Source organism: Triturus cristatus, chromosome 9 (assembly GCF_964204655.1).
Source record: "Triturus cristatus chromosome 9, aTriCri1.1, whole genome shotgun sequence".
Lineage (NCBI taxonomy): Eukaryota > Metazoa > Chordata > Amphibia > Caudata > Salamandridae > Triturus > Triturus cristatus.
Genome location: NC_140592.1, coordinates 1,010,426,252 through 1,010,451,149, shown reverse-complemented (window position 1 = coordinate 1,010,451,149; position 24,898 = coordinate 1,010,426,252). Strand labels below are relative to the sequence as shown.

Here is a 24,898-nt window from a genome sequence, read left to right as displayed (position 1 = left end):
AACAGTGCAGACTCTGTCCCATGACGCGCTCGGAAGCCATGTTGAGAAGAATCCAGAATGGATTTCTGCTCGATGTACTCCGAAAGGACAGCATTAATATGAGATTCCGCCACCTTTGCCAGAAAAGGCAGCTGAGAGATTGGCCGATAATTGCCTGGTTCCACGGGATCCAGGGAGGGTTTCTTAAGCAGTGGGATAACTTTGGCATGTTTCCATACCTTAGGAACCACTGCAGAAGACATAGATAAGTTCACCAAACCCACATCTCAAGGAGCGATCACAGAGCAGAGCTGACGAAACAAGGCAGGAGTCAAGGGATCAGCCGGGGATCCTGACTTGATCTTCAGACAGAGTGCGTCAAACTCGCTGGATGATAGAGATGGAAAGGATACCAGGCTATTACCCACCATAGGGCCCAGTATATTCGGAGCCTCCCTCCCAGCATGCAGATCTGCCATCGGCAGGTTAGAATAGATCTGCTCAACCTTGTTCAAGAAGTGATGAGCCAGCTCACTACACTGTTGGTTAGAAACAATTGGGGAGGGTACCACTGAGCCTGCACTTTTCATACCTTTAAGCAAGGCAAATGTCAACTTAGCCGGATTAGTACTTGCCAAGATTTTTTTAGCCACGTACTCGGCTCGCGTCTTCTGGATAAGTCGGTGATACTGTTTAATAGCAGCCCGGTATTCTAACTTAGCTGTGACGTCATAAGAGCGTCTTCAGACACGTTCCAGCTGCTTACACCCCTTTTTGGCGTGTCAAACCACGGGTTAGAAGACCCTCTACTTCTTGCTCCCAAACGGGCCAGGATACAAGTATCCAGACCCCGAACAACCCAGTCATGGAAGCAAGAAATTGCTGCGTCCATGTCTGGGGGCAATAAAGGCCTGTTGTTAGCCAAACAAGCAGATAGTTGGCAGAGATCTAATTTGTGCCAGGGATGTTTCAGCACAGGGGCAGAAAATGAGGGTACAGCTTTTCCCTGCAATCCCAACACAAAAGAAACCAAGAAATGATCATCCAGGCCTGGGGAGCCGGAGGAAAGACCTGTAAAGGACAAAGATTGGAAAATATAGGGTCCAATAAGTGCCTTGCCACATGCGTACTCTCAAGGACGCATTGCACTAGCTGAAAGGCCTCCAAAACTCTTAGCATGTTTGAAATTTCTGCTTTCTCATGCATCTCAAAATGAAGGTTAAGATCCCCCAAGATGGTGAAATTCGAAGCCCTACCCGCGTATAGTGCGACTTTACTCAGAAAATCCTCCCTGAAGCCAATTTCGGGGCCTGGAGGCCGATAGACTAAAAGGCCGGACATAGTCAAATTAGGGCTCAGCATAGCTTTGAACACTGCACTTTCACATTCCGCAATGTTCTCTTTAATAAAACTACAGTTATAAACATCTTTAATGATCATTGCAATGCCACCACCATGCCCACCCTCTCTATTGACTGTCTTCAACACATAACCCTGGGGAAGGGCCAACCAGGGCACGGCCACTGAGTCCTGCGTGAGCAAAGTCTCTGTTAAAAATAAGGCATCTGGGGCCTCATCTATTAGCAAGTCGAACACCTCCGTATGGTGTTTCACGAGGGACCGACATGGCAAGCATGGCAAGAGACGGAACTAATGAATGCTCTGGATCAGGACTTCTCAAACCTCATGAAAAGCCAAGTCGAAGCTGCTCTGGCCAGACTTCAGATGTCTGTCCAGCTGCAAGGGAAGCTTGTGTTGTAACCTGTGCTGGATTTAGTGTGTGATTGAGGCATGTATGTGCTGCTTACTGCTTTGCTATATTGTACTGCAATAGATTTTACATAGCACTTACTACTCCATGAGGCATTTAAGCGCTTTTTGTTACGAGCATGCTAATCCAGCAACCCAGGGGTAGCAGTTAGTCCACGGTTTACTTAGTTAAGTTTTCCATTTGTACTCTTCAGAAATGAATTATTTCATGCATTAGTCTAGGATTTCTATTAACGTTAAAGCGTTCTAGTCATGCGCTCTTCAAGATGAAGCATCCCATGCATTGTATTTAAGTTTCTTTGTACTTTAAATAATTTTGGATTGATTCAATTCGAAACTGAGATGTTAGCTATGTAAATTAAGTGATTAATTACAAGACGGAAGTTGGATAGTTATTGCTTGTGGGAGAGCTGTGCATTCATGCAAATGATTTGAGAAGTGCATAGATGGATTAGAAGGAAATTCCAAAGGTGGTTATGATGTAGGGGAAGGTGTGTATAGCGCCAGAAGCCAGGCGATGTACCAAATGGTCTTTAAGAAGAGTAGAGCAGACAAGAGGAGGTTGATAGGTAAAGTAGGTAAAGTAGAACCTTTGAAGAGAAGAGTCATGCTCATTTTAATGCCTGGTTTAAAAAGATCAATAGTCACCCTCTCGGGTCTCACGTTGTTCTTCTGCATTGACCTCTTGGTTGTGCAGGACTAAAAACACTTTGTGATACACAATACATAAAAAGAAATAAGCACATTATGATTTATTTTTCAGTGATGTTGTATTGCAGCCATGATAAAGTCAGACAGGACGAAATACGTGTTGGCTGTGCTGACTGACCTATGTAATCAGCTGTTCATCATTAATTTCTTTTTTTTTTTCCCCCAAGTACAGAAAAAGGTTTATTGAAAATATTATGATCATAAAAACAATACTTTGTATATGCAGTTATTTGTTAATACATAAATACATGAAGGTGTAATAAAGAATAATAATGATATATAATATCCATTAAAATAGTAAAAGGATAATATAGAAGATGATATGAATACAAGCAAAGCTTCACAGAAATCGTAAATAAGAGTACATGTCAAAAATACACAATTAAAAAAAAATATAGAAAATGATAAATTAAACAATTATAAATAAACAATAGGAGGTCAAGGCTGCTTGGTAACTTCTTGTTGTGAGGGAACAGGTAAAGAAGTTTTCTTCACGGTATCGTCTAGAAATTGTGTGAGTGGGCCCCAAAGGTGAGAACGTTTAGTAGCAAGAGAGATAGGATGAACGAGTGTTGTAGCGAGGCGATGATTGTGACATACAGCAGACCACCAAGCTAAATAGGACAATTTAGAGGAATCTTTCCAGTTTTTTTATATTTGCTGAAAAGCTACAGCTAATAACAAATCAATAGGTTGTAACTGGGATTGACTCGTTTTCCAGTCCGGTGTTAAACTACCTAGGAAAATGTTTGTGGGGGAGAGTGGAATTGTGGTGTGAAATATATAGTGTTGATTTGGTGCCAGACCCGTTTCCAGAATATTAAAACATGTGGACAGGTGAAAAGCATATGATGGAGATTAGCGTGAACCTGGGAACATGTCCAGCAAGTGTTGAGATTTGTGTTGTGTATTTTATGCAGGTATGTGGGGGTAAGAAACAATCTGTTTTAAATAAAGAAGTGTTTTTGTGTTGTGCTGGCCGCTCTGGATGATTTCCTAAGTTTCGTTCAAATTCTGTTCCAAAAAGATAGGCAAATTTGTTCCCAGATCAGATTCCCATGAGAGTTCCACTTTGGTTTTGTCTTGGATCTCAGGAGGTACCATTAAACGGGAATAAATGGTGGATGCTTTGGGGTTTATGTGCAAAAGGTTATGCCATGGGAAAAGGGGCTGGGAAGGTGAGGAAGGTGAAGATTTGAGTTTAGCATAAGTATCAAGTATTGCTTTCTGCAAGGTCAAAAATGTAGGTTTAAAGGAAGAAGGCAAATGATAAAGAGTTTGTAATTGCGTAAATTGAGTGGGTGCGCCCTGATCTAAAAATTGATGAACCCAGAGTAGACCTTTATTTCTCCAAGCCTTCCAAAATATAGGTTTCCTATTAAGAATGATTTGTTTATTGTGCCAAATTGTGGAATTGAGAGAAGTGTCTAAATGATGTACTTCTAAGTGGGGTGCAGTGGATAGTAGTTTACAGGATAGCTTAATTATGGGAGTAGAGAGCTTTTGTGGTTTGCGAGTAAAGGAGAGATATTCCTGAAAGGAGCTAAAAATTAGGTCTCAAGATCCACCCAGAGAGGTTTATCTTCAGATTGATTAGTGATCCAATTCGATAGTTGTCGTAACTGAAAGGCATTGTGATAATTGGAGAAATGGGGGAAATTGACACCGCCTTCAGATTTTGATCCTGTTAATTTCTGTATCCATTCTTGTTTTTTTTAGCGTTCCATAAAAAAGAAGTCAAAATAGAATTAATCTTTTGAAAGAATTTAGATGGAATGGAAAGTGGAATGTTAGAAAGGATATACAAAACTATCAGAGTCAACATCATTTTGATTGTCCAGACGACCCTACCAAGAAAGATGAAGGGGATGCCATCTTGCGACCAAAGTTTTAAGTTTGGCAGAACATTTGTCTATGTTTAAAGAGATAGATGTCTTTATAGAGGGAGAGGACCAGATACCAAGATATTTTATATGTTTAGGGCTCCAAGTAAAGTTGGAGATCTTAAATGGTTAAGGGTAGTATCTCACATTTTCCTCCATTCAGTTTATAGCCAGATACCAATCCATAGGCCCCCACCTCTTCCATGAAAGCTGTAAGTGAAGATTGTGGTTGGGAGAGAAAAACTAAAATATCGTCAGCATATGCTGCCAGCTTAATTTGTTGAGGATCCAAGACAAAACCTGTGATTGAGTTATTCTGGCGTATTCTTGAGAGAAAGTGTTCTAAGGCCAAATTGAAAAGAAAAGGGGACAAGGGGCATCCTTGGCGTGCTCCTCGTTTAAGAATAAAGTAAGGGGTGATGAGGCCATTGGTAGATATGGCAGCCTTGGGCTCAGAGTAAAGTAGAGCTATTAAAGAAATGATTTTCGGTCCAAACCACTTGAGAGCTTGGAAGTTAAAAGGCCAGTAAACCCCATCAAAGGCCTTTTCTGCATCTAACGCAATTGCCGCCAAGGAGTCCGGATAATGTGATGATTTAGATAAAATGTAAAAGAAAAAGCGTGTATTGTCAGTGATGTTGCGACCTTTGACAAAACCTGATTGCTTTTTTCCAAGCAGCGTGGGAAGATGTGGTTCTAATCTTAGGGCTAGAGCTTTCGAGAAAATGTTATAATCTACGTTAACTAAGGATATAGGTCTATAATTCTTGCAGTAACGTAAATCCTTATCAGCCTTTGGTATTAGACAGATCAAGGCTTCGGAAAAAGAGCCAGTGGAATTACGGGAATCGATAAAGGAAGAAAGAAGTGTGTGTAAGTGTGGGAGTAATAGATGAACTAAATGTAAATAAAATTCCACTGTGAATCAGTCTGGGCCTGGGGTCTTGTCTTTTTTAAGAGTTTTTAAAGCATTTAACAATTCTGTTTGTGTATGTTCAGCTTCCAAAGAAGCTAAATCTAATTGGGGATTAATATGTTTTTGAATTGTGGAGAAATATTGGGATATGTCTGTATCTGAGGGTGTGTTTTCTGTTGTGTAAAGGGATTAATAGAAATGTACAAATTCTTGGAGTATTTCAGTGTCTTTGAATTTTGGTGCTTGGCTAATAATAATGGATGGAATAATAATGGAATCAATATGAAGTTTCTGTTTAATGTTTAGATAATTGGCTAGATGTTTGCCTGATTTATTTTGGCCACCATAATACTTCGCTGAGGATTTCAGTAAGTATAGGGAGGCCTGTTCGGTAGTGGATTCGTTAAAAGCGATTTTTGCATTGATGAGATCTTTAAGGGAGTCCTTCGACTTGGAGGTGTGGAAGGAGTGCTCAAGTTTTTTTAATCTTAGCAAGAAGTGTGTCATGTAATATGCGGGAAACGTTTATTTGACACAAATCTAATGATGAAATCCCGAGCGGTGGCCTTAAAGGCGTCTTACACTGAATGAAAGGAGACATCATTCGTTAAATTAATGAGAAAAAACTCTTGAGCGAAAGAGGTAAAAGATTAATTGAAATTAGGGTCAAGGGGTAAGGAAATATTGAAACGCCATTTTTTTTGGCAATGTGGATTGATTTAAAATGTCAAATTGAATTGAAACAGGTGCATGATCCGAAATGAGTTTACGGCCTATGTCAGCAGAACGTAAGGATTGGGAAATGATGCGTGAAATAAAAATATGGTCTATTCAAGATTGTGTTTGATGTGGAGAGGAAAAAAAGGAGTATTCTCTTGTGGATGGGTTGCAGAGGCGCCTTGAGTCTAATAAGTTAGCTGTTCATCATTAATGACTGTACAAGTTGATCACCTATGATGAAGAAGAAAAACTGAAATTTATGGACTAAACTCCATGCCTATCATAGGCTTAATGACCTCTTTATATGGATTCCAGGTGTACTCCAAACCGTTTTTTATGACTTCAGTGGTGCCATGATACTTGGGGATCCCACATATAACACCTCTGGTAGCAGGGTGTTTTGGTTTGTCCATAACACCACACTGTTATCTCAAATCAAGTAGTTGTTATGGCCCCTTTTTTCTTCCACAATGTCTCATACTTGAAAGGGATGTGCAACTAGTATTGTCGCTGGGGGGCGCTAGAGGGCGCCAAACAAGATGGCCGCACGCGAGTGAGGCTCTTGTAGCTCGGGCCTGAATCCGGTGTTAATCCTAGCCATCCTGGCAATATAACCTGGCACAAATGGGCATATAAGTGCAAGAAGCGCGGGGCAGCAGACTGGTGTATAGAAACGACGCGCTGCTCACCCTGGAGTGTTCTATTCTGGGTGGTGGAGGCGCAGCCCTGCGGTGCATCATGGCGGATGGGCGGACGGAGTGAGCCATCCGAGGCGGTGCGGAGAGGTGGATATTTCTAGACTGAGCTGATGGCGGAGGAGAAGAGCCTCTGAAGTTGCACGGCGGAGAGGCTGCCTCCCTTTCCCCCTCTGCTGCGGCTCGTGAGCGGCGCCCGCTGGGCCTGGACCTGCCGCGAAGAGGACCTGTGGCCTGACCGGGGCCGGTGGGCTGGCAGCCGTGGGAAGTGCGAGCTGCGGAGCGCTAGCCCGTGAGTGCTGTTCGGGACTCCCGCGGTAAGAGCGCTGGCTACAGGCGGAGGCGCGCTCGCGGCCATGGGGGAAGGGGGGTGAGGGCTGAGGCGGGAGGCCCTGTCCATGCTGCCCGCTCCTCGTTGAACACCGGGGCAGCAATCTGGACTGGCGAGAGGCCGCGAGCGAGGCGGCAGCGGTGACAGGAGGAGGGAGCTGCGGCAGCGGTGGCAGGAGGAGGGAGCTGCGGCCACCCGCCGTATAGCAGAAGAAGCACTGGCGTGCGGGCTGCAGAGAGGAACTGTCGGTGGGGCCCCGAAGCTGCTTAGAATACTCGACTGGTCCTAAGCAAGTGGGAAAAATACAGAGGCCTGAATGAGCTGTGCATCCTGAGGGGAGCGACGGGGGCGGCCTGAGGAGCACGAGGGAGAAGTGCCTGCACCACTGCCATATGCCTGGGATACCGACTTCGAAGGGATGGCCTGAATAAGATAGTGCCCACTCACAGCCCAGATACCCATACAGGTGACGAAGGCCGGGAGAGGTAACTCAGCGCAGGATGGGTGGATGAGTGGTGGGGGCCGAGGAGTATGCTGATCACCCTGTGCTGCCTCAGGGGGGAGTGATCGACTGCATTACTAGCTTCATAGGGAGCCCCACCGCCGCTTAGTCTGTCCGATACCGTCTTCCTGCGCTCTGCTCATTCGCCCACCTTCCCAAAAAACCAAAATGGGGAAATCGGAGGGTAGGCAGGCGAAGCTTTCCTTTGATTCCCGCAAGATGTCTCGTTCTCAACCAGGCTTGGACGAAGCGCCTATTGAGACCCCCGCCCCATCCACGGCTGAATTGAAAGACTTGCTTTTGGTCATGTAGGAGAGTTTGACGGCCATTGCCTCCAAGATGGACACTATGTCGGCCAGGATGGAGGGGCTGAAGTGTAGGGTGGATAAGCACGAGGATCGCCTTACTGAGGCAGAGAGGAGAATATCTGACCTCGAAGATACCTCCAGTGCCGCCTCCGCTCGCGCCCTCGAAATGGAAAAAGTGTTGAGGGTGGTAGCTGCCAAAAACGAGGAGTTGGAATCGCGCTCCCGGAGGAATAACCTCCGCATTTTGGGTGTGCCGGAGTCCATGGATACCGGGAAGATGGAGGAGTATGTGGAACGCCTGCTCGTCGCGTTGTTCGGCAGAGAGAAATTTTCGGAAGGTATTCGTGGTGGAGAGAGCGCATCGGGCATTGGCAGGGCGTCCCGCACCCGGGGCTCCCCCACGGCCCATAATAGCTAAAGTGTTGAATTATCAAGATCGCGATGTAGTCCTCCGATTGTCCAGAGAAAAAGGCCGTCTCACGCACGAGAGCTGAAATCTCCATCTATCCGGACTTCACAATGGCCGTTCAAGAGCAGAGGCGCAAGTTTCTGCAGGTCAAGAAGAAGTTGCAGCAGCTTAACATCCCGTACGCCATGCTCTTCCCGGCGCGCCTAAGGGTGGCTTCACAGGGAAAGATGCACTTCTTTACCAATCCGCAGCATGCACAAGACTTCCTCAAGACTTTGCCTAAGTCGCCTGAGCACCGCCGGTCTCCAGTGCAACAACGAGGGAATGGGGGAGGCGCTTCAGATATTGAGTGATAGAAATCATGGGCAAGAGACGCTAGTCAGCGCCCTGCAGATGGCCCTGTAAGACCTAGCTGGTTACTACACCATGATCCAACCCTTTTGAACTGAAGTGACCAGAACTCCGAAATAAGTTAACTTTAATGCCACATTGGTTATTTAATACTATGCCCGAGCACCCTCGCGCCTGCGAGGAGCACTTGGTCGCCCCCTGGCCGCTGCTCATTAGGTGATCCCTGTTTAAATCTGAAATATCAAAGTAGAACTGTTTTGGTTAGTGTCCCTGGATGGGACCGGGCTATAGGAAATTGGTGGGGGAGGAGGATTGCACAGCTGGTTGGGGATGCTGTTGTGGGAGGTGGAGGGAACGGGGGGAGGGTTGTTCTGATGTCTACTTGCATATTAATATCATGGCTCCACTGGCGAATACCCTACCACACAGATGCGCCCACAACGACCTAGGCGTGTATAATCCTTATAATCCTTACTATGAATGGTAGAACTGGACTCTAAGACACACCAGTTTAATTTTTTAACATGGAACGTGAGAGGACTAGGCAACCCCAGAAAGCGCCGACATATCTTGGCATATCTAGATCGCCATAATGTCCACTGTGCGCTGCTGCAGGAAACTCATCTATCCCCTAGTGCACCCTCGACGTTTGCCACCCGATGGGCCAACCATAGAGGGTTTTCGTGCTATTCCACATAACCACGGGGCACCTCTATCCTGATGAAAAGCACGTTCCCGAACACCCCCACGGGGGCTTATGCAGATCCACAGGGCCGGTTCAATATAATGTGGGGAAGGCTTGCAGCGCAATCCATTACTATGGTGTCATGCTACGGGCCTAATTCGGACGACACGGAGTTCTTCCGGGTGCTTTGGGGAAAAATACAAGACGTGGGCACCACTCATTTGTTATGGGGAGGAGATTTTAATGAGGTTCTTAATCCCGGCTTGGATAGGTCGCACCCGCAGTCACACCATTATACAACAGCGCAAGTGGCCCTGAATAGTATAATGGCGGAGGGTGACTTAGTAGACCCGTGGAGACTACGCTACCCTCAGACACGTCAGGGCTCATGCTACTCCACCGCGCACGCCTCCTGGTCACGCATTGATTATTGGCTGCTAGACCGGGGATTGGCTGCATGGGCATCGCATATATCCTATCTACCCTGTACATATTCGGATCATTCTCCTGTGCTGCTGGCCATTACCCCACCTCAGGGAGGGTCCCCTTATTTATCATGGCACCTCAATCCATTGTCGTTGCTGGACCAGGCGTTCAAGATGGAGTTGGAGCAGGAAATATCGGACTACTTCCGACACAACATTGGGTCTGTCCCTCAGTATTCCACAATATGGGACGCTTTTAAAGCTACCATACGCGGCATTTGCATGGCCAAGAGTGGAGGGGTTCTAAAAGACATTCGAAATACGCTCAGCAAGACTGAAATAGCTATTAAACAAATCGAGGATGAGATGCAAACTGCGCCATCCCCTGCGGCATTGGCACGTTTGCGGATGCTGCTCACGGAATATCAGGATGCTGCTGAGCGGGAATGCAAATTCAGAGGGAAGTACCATGTAGCTCGGAGGTATGGAGAGGGGGAGAGGCCGGGGCGGGCCCTTACCTCCTCTATACGACCCCCACGACATGCAAATACTGTTTTAGAAATAGAGGATGAAGACGGGCAGACGCTTAGGGATTCCCCGGCTATACTTGGAGCATTCAAAAAGTTCTATAAGCAGTTATATGCTACTCAGTGACATGCCCCAGTAGATTTTGACTCATTCTTTGAAGACACCGCTATTGCCTGGCTGGGAGATGGGCAAAGGGAGTTCCTCCTTGCGCATCACGAGGATGAGGAAATAATCTCTGCGATTATGCAGCTGCGCTCAGGCAGGGCTCCGGGTCCAGATGGCCTGCTGGCCGAATTCTATAAAATGTATAGGCACTTACTCATCCCCGTACTTCGGCACGTGTTTGAGGAGGCTCAGGAGACCGAGATTCTACCCCGCACAATGCGCGAGGCGCTCATTATTTCCCTACCCAAGCCTGGGAAAGACCCCGCGCGCATCTTGAGGCATATCGGCCCCTTTCCCTTATAAATGTGGACGCAAAAATCCTGGCCAAACTTGTTGCAAATCGTATTAGCCCCCTTATGCCTGCACTGGTACTTCCCGATCAATCGGGCTTTGTTCCACACAGGAGTACTGCCCATAACCTGCGTACTTTGTTCGCGGCTGCAGGATATCGATCCGGCGGAGGATGCGGCTGCCATCTTCCTAGATGCCACCAAGGCATTTGATTCCCTGGAATGGGACTACCTGTCCTTTGTCTTGGTGCGCATGGGGTTCCCTCCCCCTTTCATGGCCTGGATCAATCTATTATACACAGGGATCAGAGCCTCCGTAATGGTTAATGGCCTACGCTCTACCTCCTTCCCCCTGGCACGCGGTACTCGACAGGGCTGTCCCCTTTCCCCTCTCCTATTCGCCTTGACAGTGGAGCCCCTTGCTGCGAAACTCAGACAGCATTATCGCACCCACGCTATTATCTATCCAGAGCGCCAGATACTCGTGTCATTATATGCTGATGACCTGACTCTCTACTTGCGGCACCCAAGCAGTAGCCTGAATCCCATATTACGCCTCTTTCTCCTGTTTGGTCAATTGTCAGGGATCAACCTTAACTGGTCTAAGTCGCAGATCTTCCCCCTCACAGACTCCACCACGCGATTTGTACCAGAGTATCCCCTTGCCTGGTGTGCAGATTCGATCAAATATCTTGGAATCACCGTCTCCCGAAACCGGGAGGAGCTTATGAGAGCAAACTATGGACGGGTGTTGGAATACTTCCCGGATAAAGTGACAGGGTGGGTTGCAATGCCCCTCTCCATGGCCGGAAGAGCAGCAATTGTCAAGATGATCATTCTGCCTAAACTCCTTTACCTATTTGTCAATATCCCCTTTGCCCCCAGTAGACACTTCTTTTCAGCTATTAAGTCCCAATGTATCAGACTCATCTGGGGAGGAAAACAGGCCCGACTCCGATGGGACACACTTACGCGACCCTATTGGGCGGGGGGTTTCTCAGTGCCGGATATTGAATTATATTATAGCTGCGCTCAGGCCCAATTCGCTGCCTACTGGATGAAACCTCCCCCTTTCATGCCTCACCTGGCGATAGAAGATGGCTATATGGGTCCCACGCCCAGCACTGCTTATCTAAGTATTCCCGGAGTCCCTCGCCATCTTGCACGCACCACAGTCCAATGCACTGTCAGCGCATGGGGAGATCTGGCTAAGATTACCCAAAACCCTCTACTGTATTCTCCGCTTCTGCCCCTTGCTGGGCGTCAGGATATCCCGGTTACACAGGAAGGGGGAGCTCTCCCTTCGCACCTGGGGACAATTATATGCTAATAGGACAGTCTGTAGTAGTGACATATTCTTTAAAGGAGGGAATCCCACCCCATTAGACCGGTTCTATTATATAAGACTCCGGCAAAATGTGAAAGCGGCCACACCCGAATTCCCAAAAGAACCACCTATAATGCCTGCGCTGCATGCTCTGCTACACCAAGACACCCCCGCACACATGCTCTCACTCCTATACCGCACTGTCCAAGCCAACAGGGATTATGTCCTACCCGCAGCCCGGTCCAAATGGGAAAATGAACTGGGCCACGTTATTACCGACAAACAGTGGACATACTGTTGCAAGTAGACAGGAGAGATTTCGGCCAGCAGCAGGCTTCGTATTATCCATTACAAGTATCTCCATCGTTTATACTGTACGCTGGTACGGATGTATAGGCTCAAAATACGTGATAATGACCATTGCGCCCGGTGCGGCAGAGCAGAGGCCGACTTCCGGCACCTGGCATGGGACTGCCCTTTAATACAGCGATTTTGGGCGGAGGTGCTTTCGGCATTGGACAGTATGACAGGCTTGCACATAGCTGCAGATCCCCTTACTGCCCTGTTGGGGTACACAGAACCCATAGCTCCCAAAATGCGCAAGTATGCATCATTGGCGCTACTACTTGCCAAAAGAAGAATTGCGTGTAAATGGGGAAGGGGAAGAGCGCCGAAATTTAAGGAATGGATCCGGGACCTCACTTACAGTCAGAGCAATCACACCTATATGCAGACCTTCAACCTCCGTCATCCCGCCCAAAAGATATCTGGAGCCCTCTGCAGACATACCTACTAGAGCATGCTGATAACACTGACATCACCACGGACACCCCTAGAAGAGGAATAATTTCTCAGGCTGCAACCACTTAGTGGAGCCATGCACATTGCCGACTGGCTGACACTACCCATAATAATACACAGATATGCGTTTAATAGGTCATAACATCCTCTTAGACGCCTTACATATCGATGGGGGGGGGGGGGGTGCATCAGTGGAGCCGAATGCGAGTTGTGATGTAGTTGGAAATTGTTCAATGCCCCATGTGTGCAACGCTAATTGCATGCTGACAGTTTACAGTTCCTCCCAACGCGGCCGGCCCGTAGGGGTTGTAGGCGGCATGCTGTGTATTCCCCTAACCCTTTGCAATATGTGAACTACACTTTTGTAATGTCGCAATGACGGGGTTGTAGGCCAGGTGCTGAATTGTACACTTGTTGGTGGAGTATAATAAAACCAAAAAAAAAATAAACTAGTATTGTTGCTGCTACCAGTGTGACAGAAAGAGGATGAGTAGTCATTGCATGTGTGAGGTGCTGTATCATCTTTTTGACTGTCAACTCTGTACATTTAAAAAAAATATAAACTGTCGTGGAGTTATGCACGTACTTCTTGGTTTCATGGAATCTTAGAGTAAGAATACTAAGCTGGGTAAAATATGAAAGGTGAACTGAAAAGGCGACGAGAAAAGGAGTAAGATAAAAAGATGGAGAAAGAAAGGGCACAAAGTGAAAGAGGAAAAAGAGACAGAAAACAGGCTGTACCCATTTTGTAAATGAGGGCAGCTTGCTCTGGTGCTGCATTGCTTGTGTGTGACAGCCTCAAACTACTGTCACCCACACTGCATTTGACCACTATATGAAGACACTTTATTCTGGCACTGCCAATACAATGGTTGTACCCATTTTGAGCACAAGGAAAGTATTACACAACTACAGTTCTCAGTTAACTAAAAAAACAGGCATCAATCACACGTTTTTAAGAAGTAAAACACACTAGGGTGAAAAAGTTTATTCACAAACATGTACACGTGAAACAAAAATAAAAAAACAGTAAGACAAAAATCACAAAAAAATCTCAACATATAAATATACAGTGACAAAAGTGACCAATCTATAAATATATATCAACTCTTTTAAAAGTGTGTGCGATACTATTAAAACATTTAGTCTGACTCCTGATGAAATAAAATATATATGTATTCATATGTCTATTATTATTATATATATATATATATATATATATATAAACCTTGACACAACACATTAAGTAAGCAGCTATTTCACGAATTGGAGGCACTATAAACATCACTCATGATTTTCCGCAGGGCATGGTAAAAAGGACAATGACAGCACTTAGAATGAAAACAAAGAGACACAAGGTATGAAAAAATAAAAGTATTTTCTTTCTAACTCTGTGTGTGAGAGATGTCTTTATAAAATGCTTTACTGGCTTGGACACAGAGCGAGCAAAGAAAAACCCAGAGGTGTGAAATGCGATTATTTCCATTTAAGAATCACAGATTTGCCAATATAAAATAAACACCAACATGGTGAATACCTGGAGATTGAATTTAACACAGCATGTGATAGAGGCCCACGAAACATCCAATGAGTGCAAACACATATTTCAAAACATTGGTTTTCAGAACAGTTTGCAATGGCAAATCAACCATTTAAAACAAATACAGTTAAATTAGTGTGTAAATTGGATGATCAATAGTAGGCTTTTATTTGAAATAGAAAATGAACGTTCTGCAGGATGTCGCTCTTTTACACCCTGGCATTGTGTAGGAAATGTCCAAGCAAAGGGCAAATGGGCTCATTCCTTCTAGGACTGTTCTATAAACAGCTAAAATTAATGGGGAATTGGGAAAATACTGGACAGGACGATACTAGCTTGGGCTGAAATGTGATTAGCCCTTTTGCCCTTGTTGGCCTGTTTAGAAATTCTTCCTACAGCTGTAAAGGTCAACCTGCCTGTCACGGATTCTTCTCTACTGGTGAATAGCTTTTTTTTTATTCCCAGCCTTACCACTCCTTTCGTACAATTAAGAGGCCTCATCCATGTATAGGCACCGAAAAGGACACTTTCGGACAGCACTGAGCTGCATACTGCTTTGGAAGCTCTGACAAAATCCAATAGCCTCCACAAAATTTCAGATGAATTTCTTCATTTCCACACAAAGATATTGAGGCAGAGTTAAGAGATGACAGATGTGTTGTTTTAAGCAAAGAGGACTGGCAGTTCAAGACCCATTCCAGTGATTAACTTCTACATGCCAACCCCACTTTCTCCTGATTGTGATCTTTACCAAAAATATATTCAAAACCACACTTGGGAAAGGTAACCTTCAATTAAGATCTAGGTCAAATAAAATATTTTCATAAGTATGGCTTGGTCAAACCGAGCATCATCTTAGAGCGGGTCTCCAATCTCTCATGCTTACAAAAAGCTTTAGGGCAAAGTCCATCTGGCTGCTAAGCATATTTTTTCCCCTGGCACATGTTGTAGTAAAGAGTGAGGCTACCTTGGTACGTACCTCATATGCATGCATATCATAGAGATAAGTCTAAGGACTGTTTAACAATCAAAAATACAAAGGATATACAGGTGAGCACTCAAAGTAATTGATGTCAACAAGCCTGGATTAAGGTAAAAAAATGGGTGTTTGTGAGGTGTCAAGCGCGCATATGGTAATTAAATGTGTGTTTTTTGGAGCAGGGTTTCGCCCACAGTGCATTCAATGACGGGGAGAAACACCCTACTCCCCTGGTACAATCCTAGGATTGATGAACAATAGCTAGTTGTATGAAGCACATGCCATTCAAATCAATTACAGTTTCATTATATACCAGAGAGAATTGGTGATGAGCAGAGGAGATTTCTTTTCTTTAGTGTTGTATTTTCTTTTCTTCAGGTGACCTTCCTTTAGCCAAAGGCTGTCTGTTATATAATGAAACTAATTGATTTGAATGGTGTGTGCTTTATACACCTAGCTAATGCCTAGATTAAGGACACCATTTGTGGCAAACAAAGCCTTTTCACTGCTCAGACACACTCCTTGATCAAAACAGAACCCAAGAGATCTTCTCACAAATAGAATTCTCTTACCATCCATAGAAGTAGAGAAGAAATTGTTTTTGAGGAAACATTTATTGACTCCTAAGAAAAACTGACAGGGCCATCAGCAAAAAACAAAAAAGGAAGGATGAGCAGTGAAAACTTTTTCTGTACCAAATAAAAAACGCTTCTGCATAATCAGACAAGAGGTATTCAAGCTGCGTTCATGCTCTTGCTGCCATAACTAGGATGAATGGGGTCTTCATTCTCCCTGGATGCGGTGGGTTCAAACGGTTTATAAGCCACAATATGCACACATTTAAATCCAAAACTGTATGGACTACTCAAGCAGGGCTGGGAAGGTGAAACCCAGCAAAACATTGATTGATGGTTGGATTCTGAACTGACAGTCCCTATCAGAACTGCTAAAGAAGCCAGTATTACATACAAGAGCTGCATGACTCCACATTAGTGCCCTAGCCACTTAGGAGGCAAATTACCGCATGATTCACAGTAAAAGAAAGCCAATCAACCTTCTTCTAAAGCAGCCTGTGACAGTATCTGAGCCACTTAAATCTTGTTTTGGCACATGGTGCATTGTTTCCTGGCTGTCTCAGTGAAAGCTCTCAAATGTATCCCCATCAGACAAGTATGAAACAGCAGTGTTATGAGGTCTGAGGACCTAATTGTGCTGTGTTCCTTCAGAGCCATTACAGTTACCTAACACTCGGAATTTGGGAATGAAATAAGTGAAGGGACAGCATCAGAAAATATATTCTCTCAGATGGATCACATTTTCTGAATAGTCCGTCTCCTTATCCATCAAGGAGTGAAAAGGACACTTTATATTGATTTAATAAACACACAACTCTGGAATGCACTTAGGGTAGGGAACTAGAGACTATGGGGTCTCAATGGTAAGCTAGCCTCCCAACACAGTATATGCACACACAATAAGCAACCTGGGATGTTTTCAATAATTAATATTGCATCCCTCCCAACACTACCCAGTATGAGTATGGACATACACACAAATGTAACGTATTGTCCTCACATGCCACCAGGTGGCATGCTTCATCATAGGACAACTCACGCTCTCCATCAAACTGCTTTTTTGGAGAGCGTGGGTTGTCCTATGATGAAGCACGACACGTGGTGGTGTGTGAGGACAACCCGTACACTTTATATTGACTCTGAAAGTGACGAGGTGCCTTCTTTCACGTAACAAGGGTCCAAAATGCATAAGGAGCATTTCTTGAAGGTCTCATTGGCATATTTGTATGCTCGGTAGGTGGCATACTTTCTTGTTCAAAGAGTGGAGGAACATCTGCACAGCCAGCATACATACATAGATTATTTGCATGAGTACATCACTTCTTGGTTCTAGAAAACTTTGCAGTGATACTGTTCAGGGGAAAAGCCTTTAAGTGCTAAGATTAGTTTTGACTTAAAGATGTTTATGGGAGAGTAATGGTCTGCTCGGAACATACAAAGGACCCACAATGTCACATATACATCCTAACTGTATTTTGACAAATATATGTCAAAGACATCCCATGGTGAGATCAGGCATTACAATCACGTTCTTAGACAAATATTACCATTCCCTGTATGAGATGTCCCTGAGATGGGTATTCAGGTATCCTCCATGAGATTGGTGTTCAGGTATCCTCTCCTGGTCCCATTCAAGAGTGGAAAGAAGTCCAATGTGCCTAGAGCAGACTAGATCCTCACCGAACACTATTCAGATTGGGAGTATTTAAGCGGGGTAGGGGCCGGGTGTGAGTGTGTTTGTGCGTTGGGTATGTGCGTGCAAGTATGTGTATAGGCACTCCGGTATTTCAAATGAATGGCATACTAGCTATAACCTCAGTTAAGACTCAATAGGCTGGGATCAAACTGGAAAAAAAGGCATTTTGTACTGATACAAAGCCACATGGAGGCAGTACCCCCTATGCTGCTGCCAGATGGGAATATGAAAATACACCCTTTAATGTCTATAGGGAACAGTCACTTCCACTGGCATAGATCATAACAGACCCTCTAATTGGGGGGATTGTCTTCGAAGATCTCCTTCAGAAGAAGTACAAGAAGTGGAGGTCTAAAATGGTACAAAGACCATTAGTTCTCACATCAATCTCCAAGTAGCAGGAGTATAAATGCTAGCTCATCTCAGGGATTAGCAACAGATTGTTGATTCTGAACCACCACGAGATGAGAAGTGGGCAAAGTAAGCGGCCCTCGGAAACTTAACTTACATCAATCCAACAAATGAATACAGGAATGCAGAGTGGTTTTACTCCAGGACAGTAAGTTGAAAGACATGTAAAATGTCATGGAATGCAGGTGCAGTCACATTTGCTTCAGTGCTTTCAAATCGATGTTTTACTTTGTGCTGTGCAAATCTGATGCAGTGCCCACTTGTTTCTACAGAACTATTGGGATAAAGTGAGGCTGAAGGAAACAGACACAGGAATAATGCTACCTACATTCTACGACAATGAACATGCACAGCATAAAATACGCGAGTCCCAGAAGTGCAGCTTTCTTAAGATGTACTGCAATTCCATAAAGGGGTAAATGTGTTATTTTAAATATAAACATCTAATATTTCTAGAAATCTTGTGTGGAGCAGCACAGATTCACACTTTAGTTTACATTTCAAAAAATCCACAGATGGAATAAACAAACACCCCAGAAGGAGTCTACAATACCCAGAAGATATTACAATACCCATCCAGGTTGTATATCTGATTCTACATAGGAGCTCAGAGTCAAAGCGCAGGCCTACTCTATATTTAATAATTTCAGAACAGGACCTGGCAGGCATCAAACAGCCTCTGAGCTCACTTTTCAAGCTGGTGGTGTGAATACGTCTATATGCGGAAGTGTTCTATACTCGTAGAATCACACTTTTCAAGCACCTAATTAATCTTTGGTTACCTCCGGAGTCTTTTACAGCTGAAGCTGCAGACCGATGCCATCGCTTTTGGATTTCTTATGCTTGAGTGGAAAAGGAGGCTTTAGTTGGCAGTTTGAGGTGAGATTAAAGCCATAATAAGGTGTTACTCTACCACTAGGATCACAGCCAGCTCTGCCAAGGCACTTCAATGCGGTCATTCCGTAAAATGCCCTGCTATTATTGTGCTTCATATACTAAAAGATCTTCAGCCTCACCTGCAGAACACATACCGTTCAAATAATATGGTACACAAAATGTCCTACAGAGGACCTCAACCCTGACCAGCATACCATACCGAATAAGGTCCGACTTGGCTAGATAACGGATTTTTAGATTTTTAAATTACATTTGTTACTAACACAAACTCAGTAAAGAGGTCCTGATTTTCCCATTAAAAAGCAAGCAGTACACATGTGCTTAAGTGGAAGGGAAACAGTGAGGAGCAGGTGAGATGTAGGCCTGCCACAACTGAAGTTGCCTATGGTTGGACCTCCTCTGTATATAGTGAAAGTTTTCCCATATAAGAAGTGCCTAAAAACGAAATCTTACATATTATGAAGGCTATGTGCTCTCCATCTGATTAATAAAACAAGCTGCTCTTCAGTGGCTATCAAATGCAGTGAAATCATGGTCTAAAGTTATCAATCCTAAAGTCAGTAGCAACCATTAGAAAAACATTGTCTTATTCATATTCATCCTCTAGGAGACACTTTCCACAGTGTGGAGCATTCCACAAGGTTATTTTGGAGAAGCACAACATTTTATTTAGAAGCATCTGACACCTAACTGAATGTACAATATAGTTGGAATCCAGCAGTTCCAAAAAATATCAGATTTATCTCTTCAAAAACAAAGACAGGTGGAATACCTTGCACTATACATCAGAGTACAAAGGCCAAAACTAAAACAATTACAAAACGACTACAATTAACACAAGTAATTTACAGCATGATGAACACGTTTGGGAAAGGGGCGTGGTTTTCTGTCTGGGCTGGTCTTGTTGAACAGAGGTGAACTAGTCTACAGATAAAGAAAAGATTTCCTTACATGCCTATGGACGGTCAACAGGACTAGAGCAAATGAGGCATGACTGGCAGGTGGCTCCTCTGTCCCAGCCCTAAGGGCCTTTCTGATGCAATGCCCTACAGAATAGGCATTGGCAAAGCCAACAGGTCTCACTACTGGCTTTCCCAATGGATTTTACCCATGCTGCACAGTATCCTCGATGATGTGCTGCACAGCTAAAGAATTATATTAAAAAAAATATTTTGAGAAGGATAGCAGCGTCATTTTGTAGGTGTGCGCACCACGCACATGTCTACAAAATGAAGCAGGCACTTTAAAAATGCTTTCGCTGGATTAGTAACTAAAATGAAAAAAAGAGTGCAGGGAAAGGGCGCAGAAGCAAACAGGGTACATGAACAGGGAAGAAAAACAGTTGATGTGGACCACTAGGAGCAACAGGGGGGGGCCAGAAACACCACAGAAGGGGCAGAGAAGCACACTGCGAGGCACAGCACCACAGAGAAAGACCAACACTAACATGGGGGGGAAGCAACACAAAAGATGGAAATAACACAGGAGGTAGAGAGCACACAGAGAGACAATGCAACAGGGAGACAGGGCGGGGGGCACAGAAGCATACTTCAAGTTACAGAAACAGAGAAAAGGAGGGAGAAGCACACAGTGAGACAGAGCAACACCGAAACCGGAGGGCGACAGAAGCACATGAGAGAGAAATCTGTAAAACACACATACTCTCGTATAGTGCTTAATTTAAAACAAAAAAGTAGCACCAAAAACAAAAAAGAAACAGTGTAAGGACACAGTAATGAATCCATGCTCCAGGAGAAGTACAAATCCATGACATGGAAAAAAAGACAATACAAACCATCAAGTTAGATGCAAGCAAATGAGTGACAATGAGGCCAATCAATAGTAAATAATGGGTAGGCTCTAAGCCCAACGTAGATTAACACAATTGTCTTGCAACAGACAGCTCATGCACTGTCTTCGGCGAGACCTAAAAATCACAAAACGTCCATGTAAACCTGTCCGCCTCTTAATTTGCTAGATTCTAACCAGATTCTAATTTGACTGCAGAAAAGCAAAAAATGCTCGTTGTGGATCCCTTTGACAAATTTCAACACATCTACTTGAGTTGTGGATATTTCTTCCTCAAAATGCAGATCCAAAATTTCAGACGTGTTGTATCAAACAGTGAATGGTCTTAGCAGCCAGGTTCATAAACGTGCATGAATGATCTTAACGAAATACAGGCATGCTCCACTACTATGGCCCCTGTACCAGAGTTGTACCTGTTCTTCACTAAAAAAACAGAGGACCTAGAATTCCATTAAAAAGAAAAAAGACAGGCTATGTCCACTGATGGGCCCTATTTGCTGCCAAACGCTCATACTTGAAATCGGAAGGTGGCCATTTTTCATGCCGCAAGTTTAGTATTCATTTCAGTAATGACCCTGCACAATTCCACAGACTACAAACATGTGAAGGAATTTTGGATGTTTACATTTCATCTACATTACATCACACTTCTTTATCTACACTGTCCCACAAGTTTGTCAATCAGAACATTTTAGTAACTTGCTCTCAAGATTCCGGTGTTTCGATTTTTTTGTCAGAAGATCCACTGGACGACATTTTCAATTATGTATTTAAATACATATTATCATAACAGGCTTTGCAATAAACATGTAAAGACTAGGGCAAGGATAGTACATAAAATAAAGCTGCTGTAACTAAATCCCACATATAGACAATTAAAATATTTCCACTGATGTTTAACCTGAATTTCCTTTTAAAACAAGTTTCCTCAACTGCTGTACCCACCACCAAAATTTTCATCCCCTGAAAGAATTCCCATACTTGGGAAAGACAAAGAGCAGTAAGTGTTATGCACCAAGAATCTCCGAGCAAATGACATGGGAAAAGATCCAGCGAAAGTGATGGTAAAATCAAGAGATCAGATATGCATATACTGTCACTTGGAGATTCTTGATCATCTATTCCAAGGAAAGAGGCTTATGATCATTAATCAATTCCTTTCCATGAGGGTCCAAAGACATACTCTGAAGATGGGAACGAGACAAACCCTCAGAATACTCTTGTATCAGAATGAGCGCTCTTTTTCATACGTAGTAATGTATTGTGCACAAGAAGCCACAAGCATACGTACCACAGTCTCCTGCAGAACCATGTACCATACCAGAGGTACCACCTTCCCCACCTTCCACTCCTCCACCCCCCCTTGCCTTTCTGGTAGAGTTTCCTCCTCAGAGTACTGTTTAACTTCCAGTTGCACTGAGCAGCAGCAGAAGCTTCCGAAGTCTATTTTCTAAGTGCAACATGTGTGTAGCATATAGGCGCATCTCCAGGTGGTGGAGACAAAATGGGCTTGCGTCACAGCACGGCAAAGAGCTTGACCCCTTTGTTAGGGCAGAATGCGTTTGGTGGCAGGAGACTTTCATCAGAACCCTGGAAGCAGATGGGTTGAGAGGTTGAGGTGGTGCTCCAGGGGGTGTATTCTTCCTTTTGTGCAAAGGAGATTGCACAGCTTCTAAGAAGCCACGGGCACCTCTTCTGCCAGCAAGAAATTCTATTGTCCTCTTCATTCTACCATGTAGCTGTGTTTCCTCCTCCTCCAGCTCCCCACAACTCATTCTAATTCTTCATAGAGGAGGAAAGCAGAGCCGGATTTCAACATTTGGGTGTTTAGCCTTCTGTCCAAACAGGTGTCCACGAGGGTAATGGCACATGACCATCCTACCTGGTAGCAAAGCCAAACCCTCACCTTCAGCTCCGGTTGGTAGTGAAGCAATTCAGATCCTGGCCAAAGTTCCCACGACCCCCATCCCCTCACCCTGCCCCAAGAGTTGCCCTCACTACTCAACCACTGGTCTCAGCTGGTGTAATATACGTGAAAATACAGCATCTTGTTGCGCAGCAGGGAGTAGGAATTGTCAAGCTTTAGCAGATAGATTCCTTCTCCAGGGTAGTCATGACTGCCAGCCTGCACTTCGCGGTGACTGTCTCGGCGGTACACCGGCATGATCTCCCCATACCGATTCCGCAGGCGACTCTTTGAGCCTCGTTCAACATCTCCAACAGGAACGTGCCCTGTGCGGGAGAGGAACAGCAGAAGGGGAAGAGAGTAAGGAGGGAGAAGTGGAAGAGGCAGAGAAAAAAAAGAGGAATGGGAGAGCAAAGAAGAGATGAAAGAGGATGGAGAGCAAGCAAAAAGGGAGAACAAGGAAGGAGTAGAAGAAGAAAATGAGGAGAGCAGAACAGAAACGTTCACAAGCATAGGTTATGAAGAAAAGAAAATGGAAGAGCAAAAGGAGAGATGAGAAGAAACAGCATAATAAGGGAAGAGTAATAGAAAAGGGAGAGAGACAAAGGGAAGTGAAAAAGGGGAAGGTTAGAGCAATAAGGATGAGGTAAAAGAGTCAGCAATGGGAAAGGGGAGGACAAGGGAAAACAGAAGAGCAAGGGGAGGATGGAAACAGACATACACCTAGCGTTATTACAGCCAATCAGTAAATATATTACTTCTTTAAAACACATGTATTCTTTGGAGCAGTCTTGTATAGACACAAGTGATACTTTACATTCAGATCTCAACATAAATTCTGACAAACTGAAAGCAAGGACAAAACATCTAAAGTGGATCTGACAAATCTGGAACACAAACATACAAAATGATTATAAGTAACATTTACTTAAAGGAAAATATTATGTGACATTGTCCTGGTGACCAAGGAATTTGAATTGCACTTTTGACTCACAAATAATGCGTTTTAGAAAGCAGGTGGCAGAAAGACAGATTGAGCGGTTGTGTTTTTTGGATTATACAAACATAGGCAAATCAGCAGTAAACCAATTTCATAAGGGAATTACAAACTGCAATGAAATGGGTGCTGTAGGCAGTGGGTGGGGGAGGCAGTATTGGGTTCTGTGAAACTATTCCAACTCTTTGACTCACTTGCCCAGCCACTTCCACACATTCCTCATAGAATCTCAGGCAGTGGCAAGAGCATTAAAGATTATGAGTCCTGTAGAGAAAATGTACGCATTATAAAGTCACTATGGATCACTTTACGTATCCACAGGTAATCCACTGCCTAGCCTAAGAGAGAGGCTTGATCGCTGGGGATAAAGAGAGAGGTAGATGACGCAGAATGTGATGTGATGCCAGCAACTGTGTCTAGGATATGAGGGTTTTATTTAAACTGCTGCAGTTTAAGTATTACATCAAACACTTCTGATCCCAGCCAGTTTACGCAGGATCTTTGGTACCTGCTCAGTGTGTTGCCCTAGATGTGATTCGGTGGAGGCAGACTTCCTGCATATAGAATGGAAATGCTCTGCACGGACCAGATGCTTGACCAAGACTAGCAGACATCACAAAGTAGGCCACAACTGTCTCCTTGAGGAGTTCTCCAGAGTTCTGCCCGCTGACCCTGTCTGATCATGCTGAATCGGAGAAATCTGAATGTAGATTTGTACACCTAGCACCACTGCAAGCAAAAGGAGGATAATGATGGGGTGGAATGCAAACCATGCCCCTTCTTTGAGTGTTTGGTGTACAGCGGTACACAAATAGGCAACTGAAGAAATGACATTCCTGAATACACTGGCCACTAGAATGCTGAAATATGAGGCAGTACATATGTGTTCTTGCGCCGCTCCTCTTTAATTTATATATAAATGATGTTGCTGGCTACATATGTTGCTGACCATCTACTAGCTGGAAACCCGTCAACGAGGAGGAGAACATGCCCTTATTTGCTGGTGATGCGGTTCTTCCAGCTGGCACCGAGTTGTAAATACATCATATGCTAAAAGGGTATGAGGATACTGTCAGACTGAAACATTAGTATCCAGTACAACCAAAGTAAAATTTAGGATCAGAAGTCCCTGATAAGAAGAACTTTCAGGGTCAACTGCATACCCCTTGAGAAAGTCTCATTTTTCAACTACTTGATAATCAAGTTTTATAATAAAGTAACGTAGGCCCAACAACAAAACTACGTAGACAATGACACGAGGGGTACTATGCTGCAAACACAAATTAAGCTGT

The 24,898-nt window shown here is 44.3% G+C and overlaps 1 protein-coding gene across 15 annotated transcripts in view; it reads right to left on the bottom strand.

Moving 5' to 3' along the window:
- Positions 1 to 17,275: 17,275 nt before the first annotated feature.
- Positions 17,276 to 24,898, bottom strand: part of TMED8 (transmembrane p24 trafficking protein family member 8) — a 108,156-nt gene continuing 100,533 nt past the window's right edge. For all 15 annotated transcript variants that reach the window (XM_085626653.1, XM_085626659.1, XM_085626647.1 and 12 more), the window contains one exon: positions 17,276 to 22,935. In XM_085626653.1, the coding sequence (XP_085482779.1) occupies positions 22,718 to 22,935 (218 nt within the window). In that variant the 3' untranslated portion in view covers positions 17,276 to 22,717. The remainder of the gene's footprint in view (positions 22,936 to 24,898) is intronic.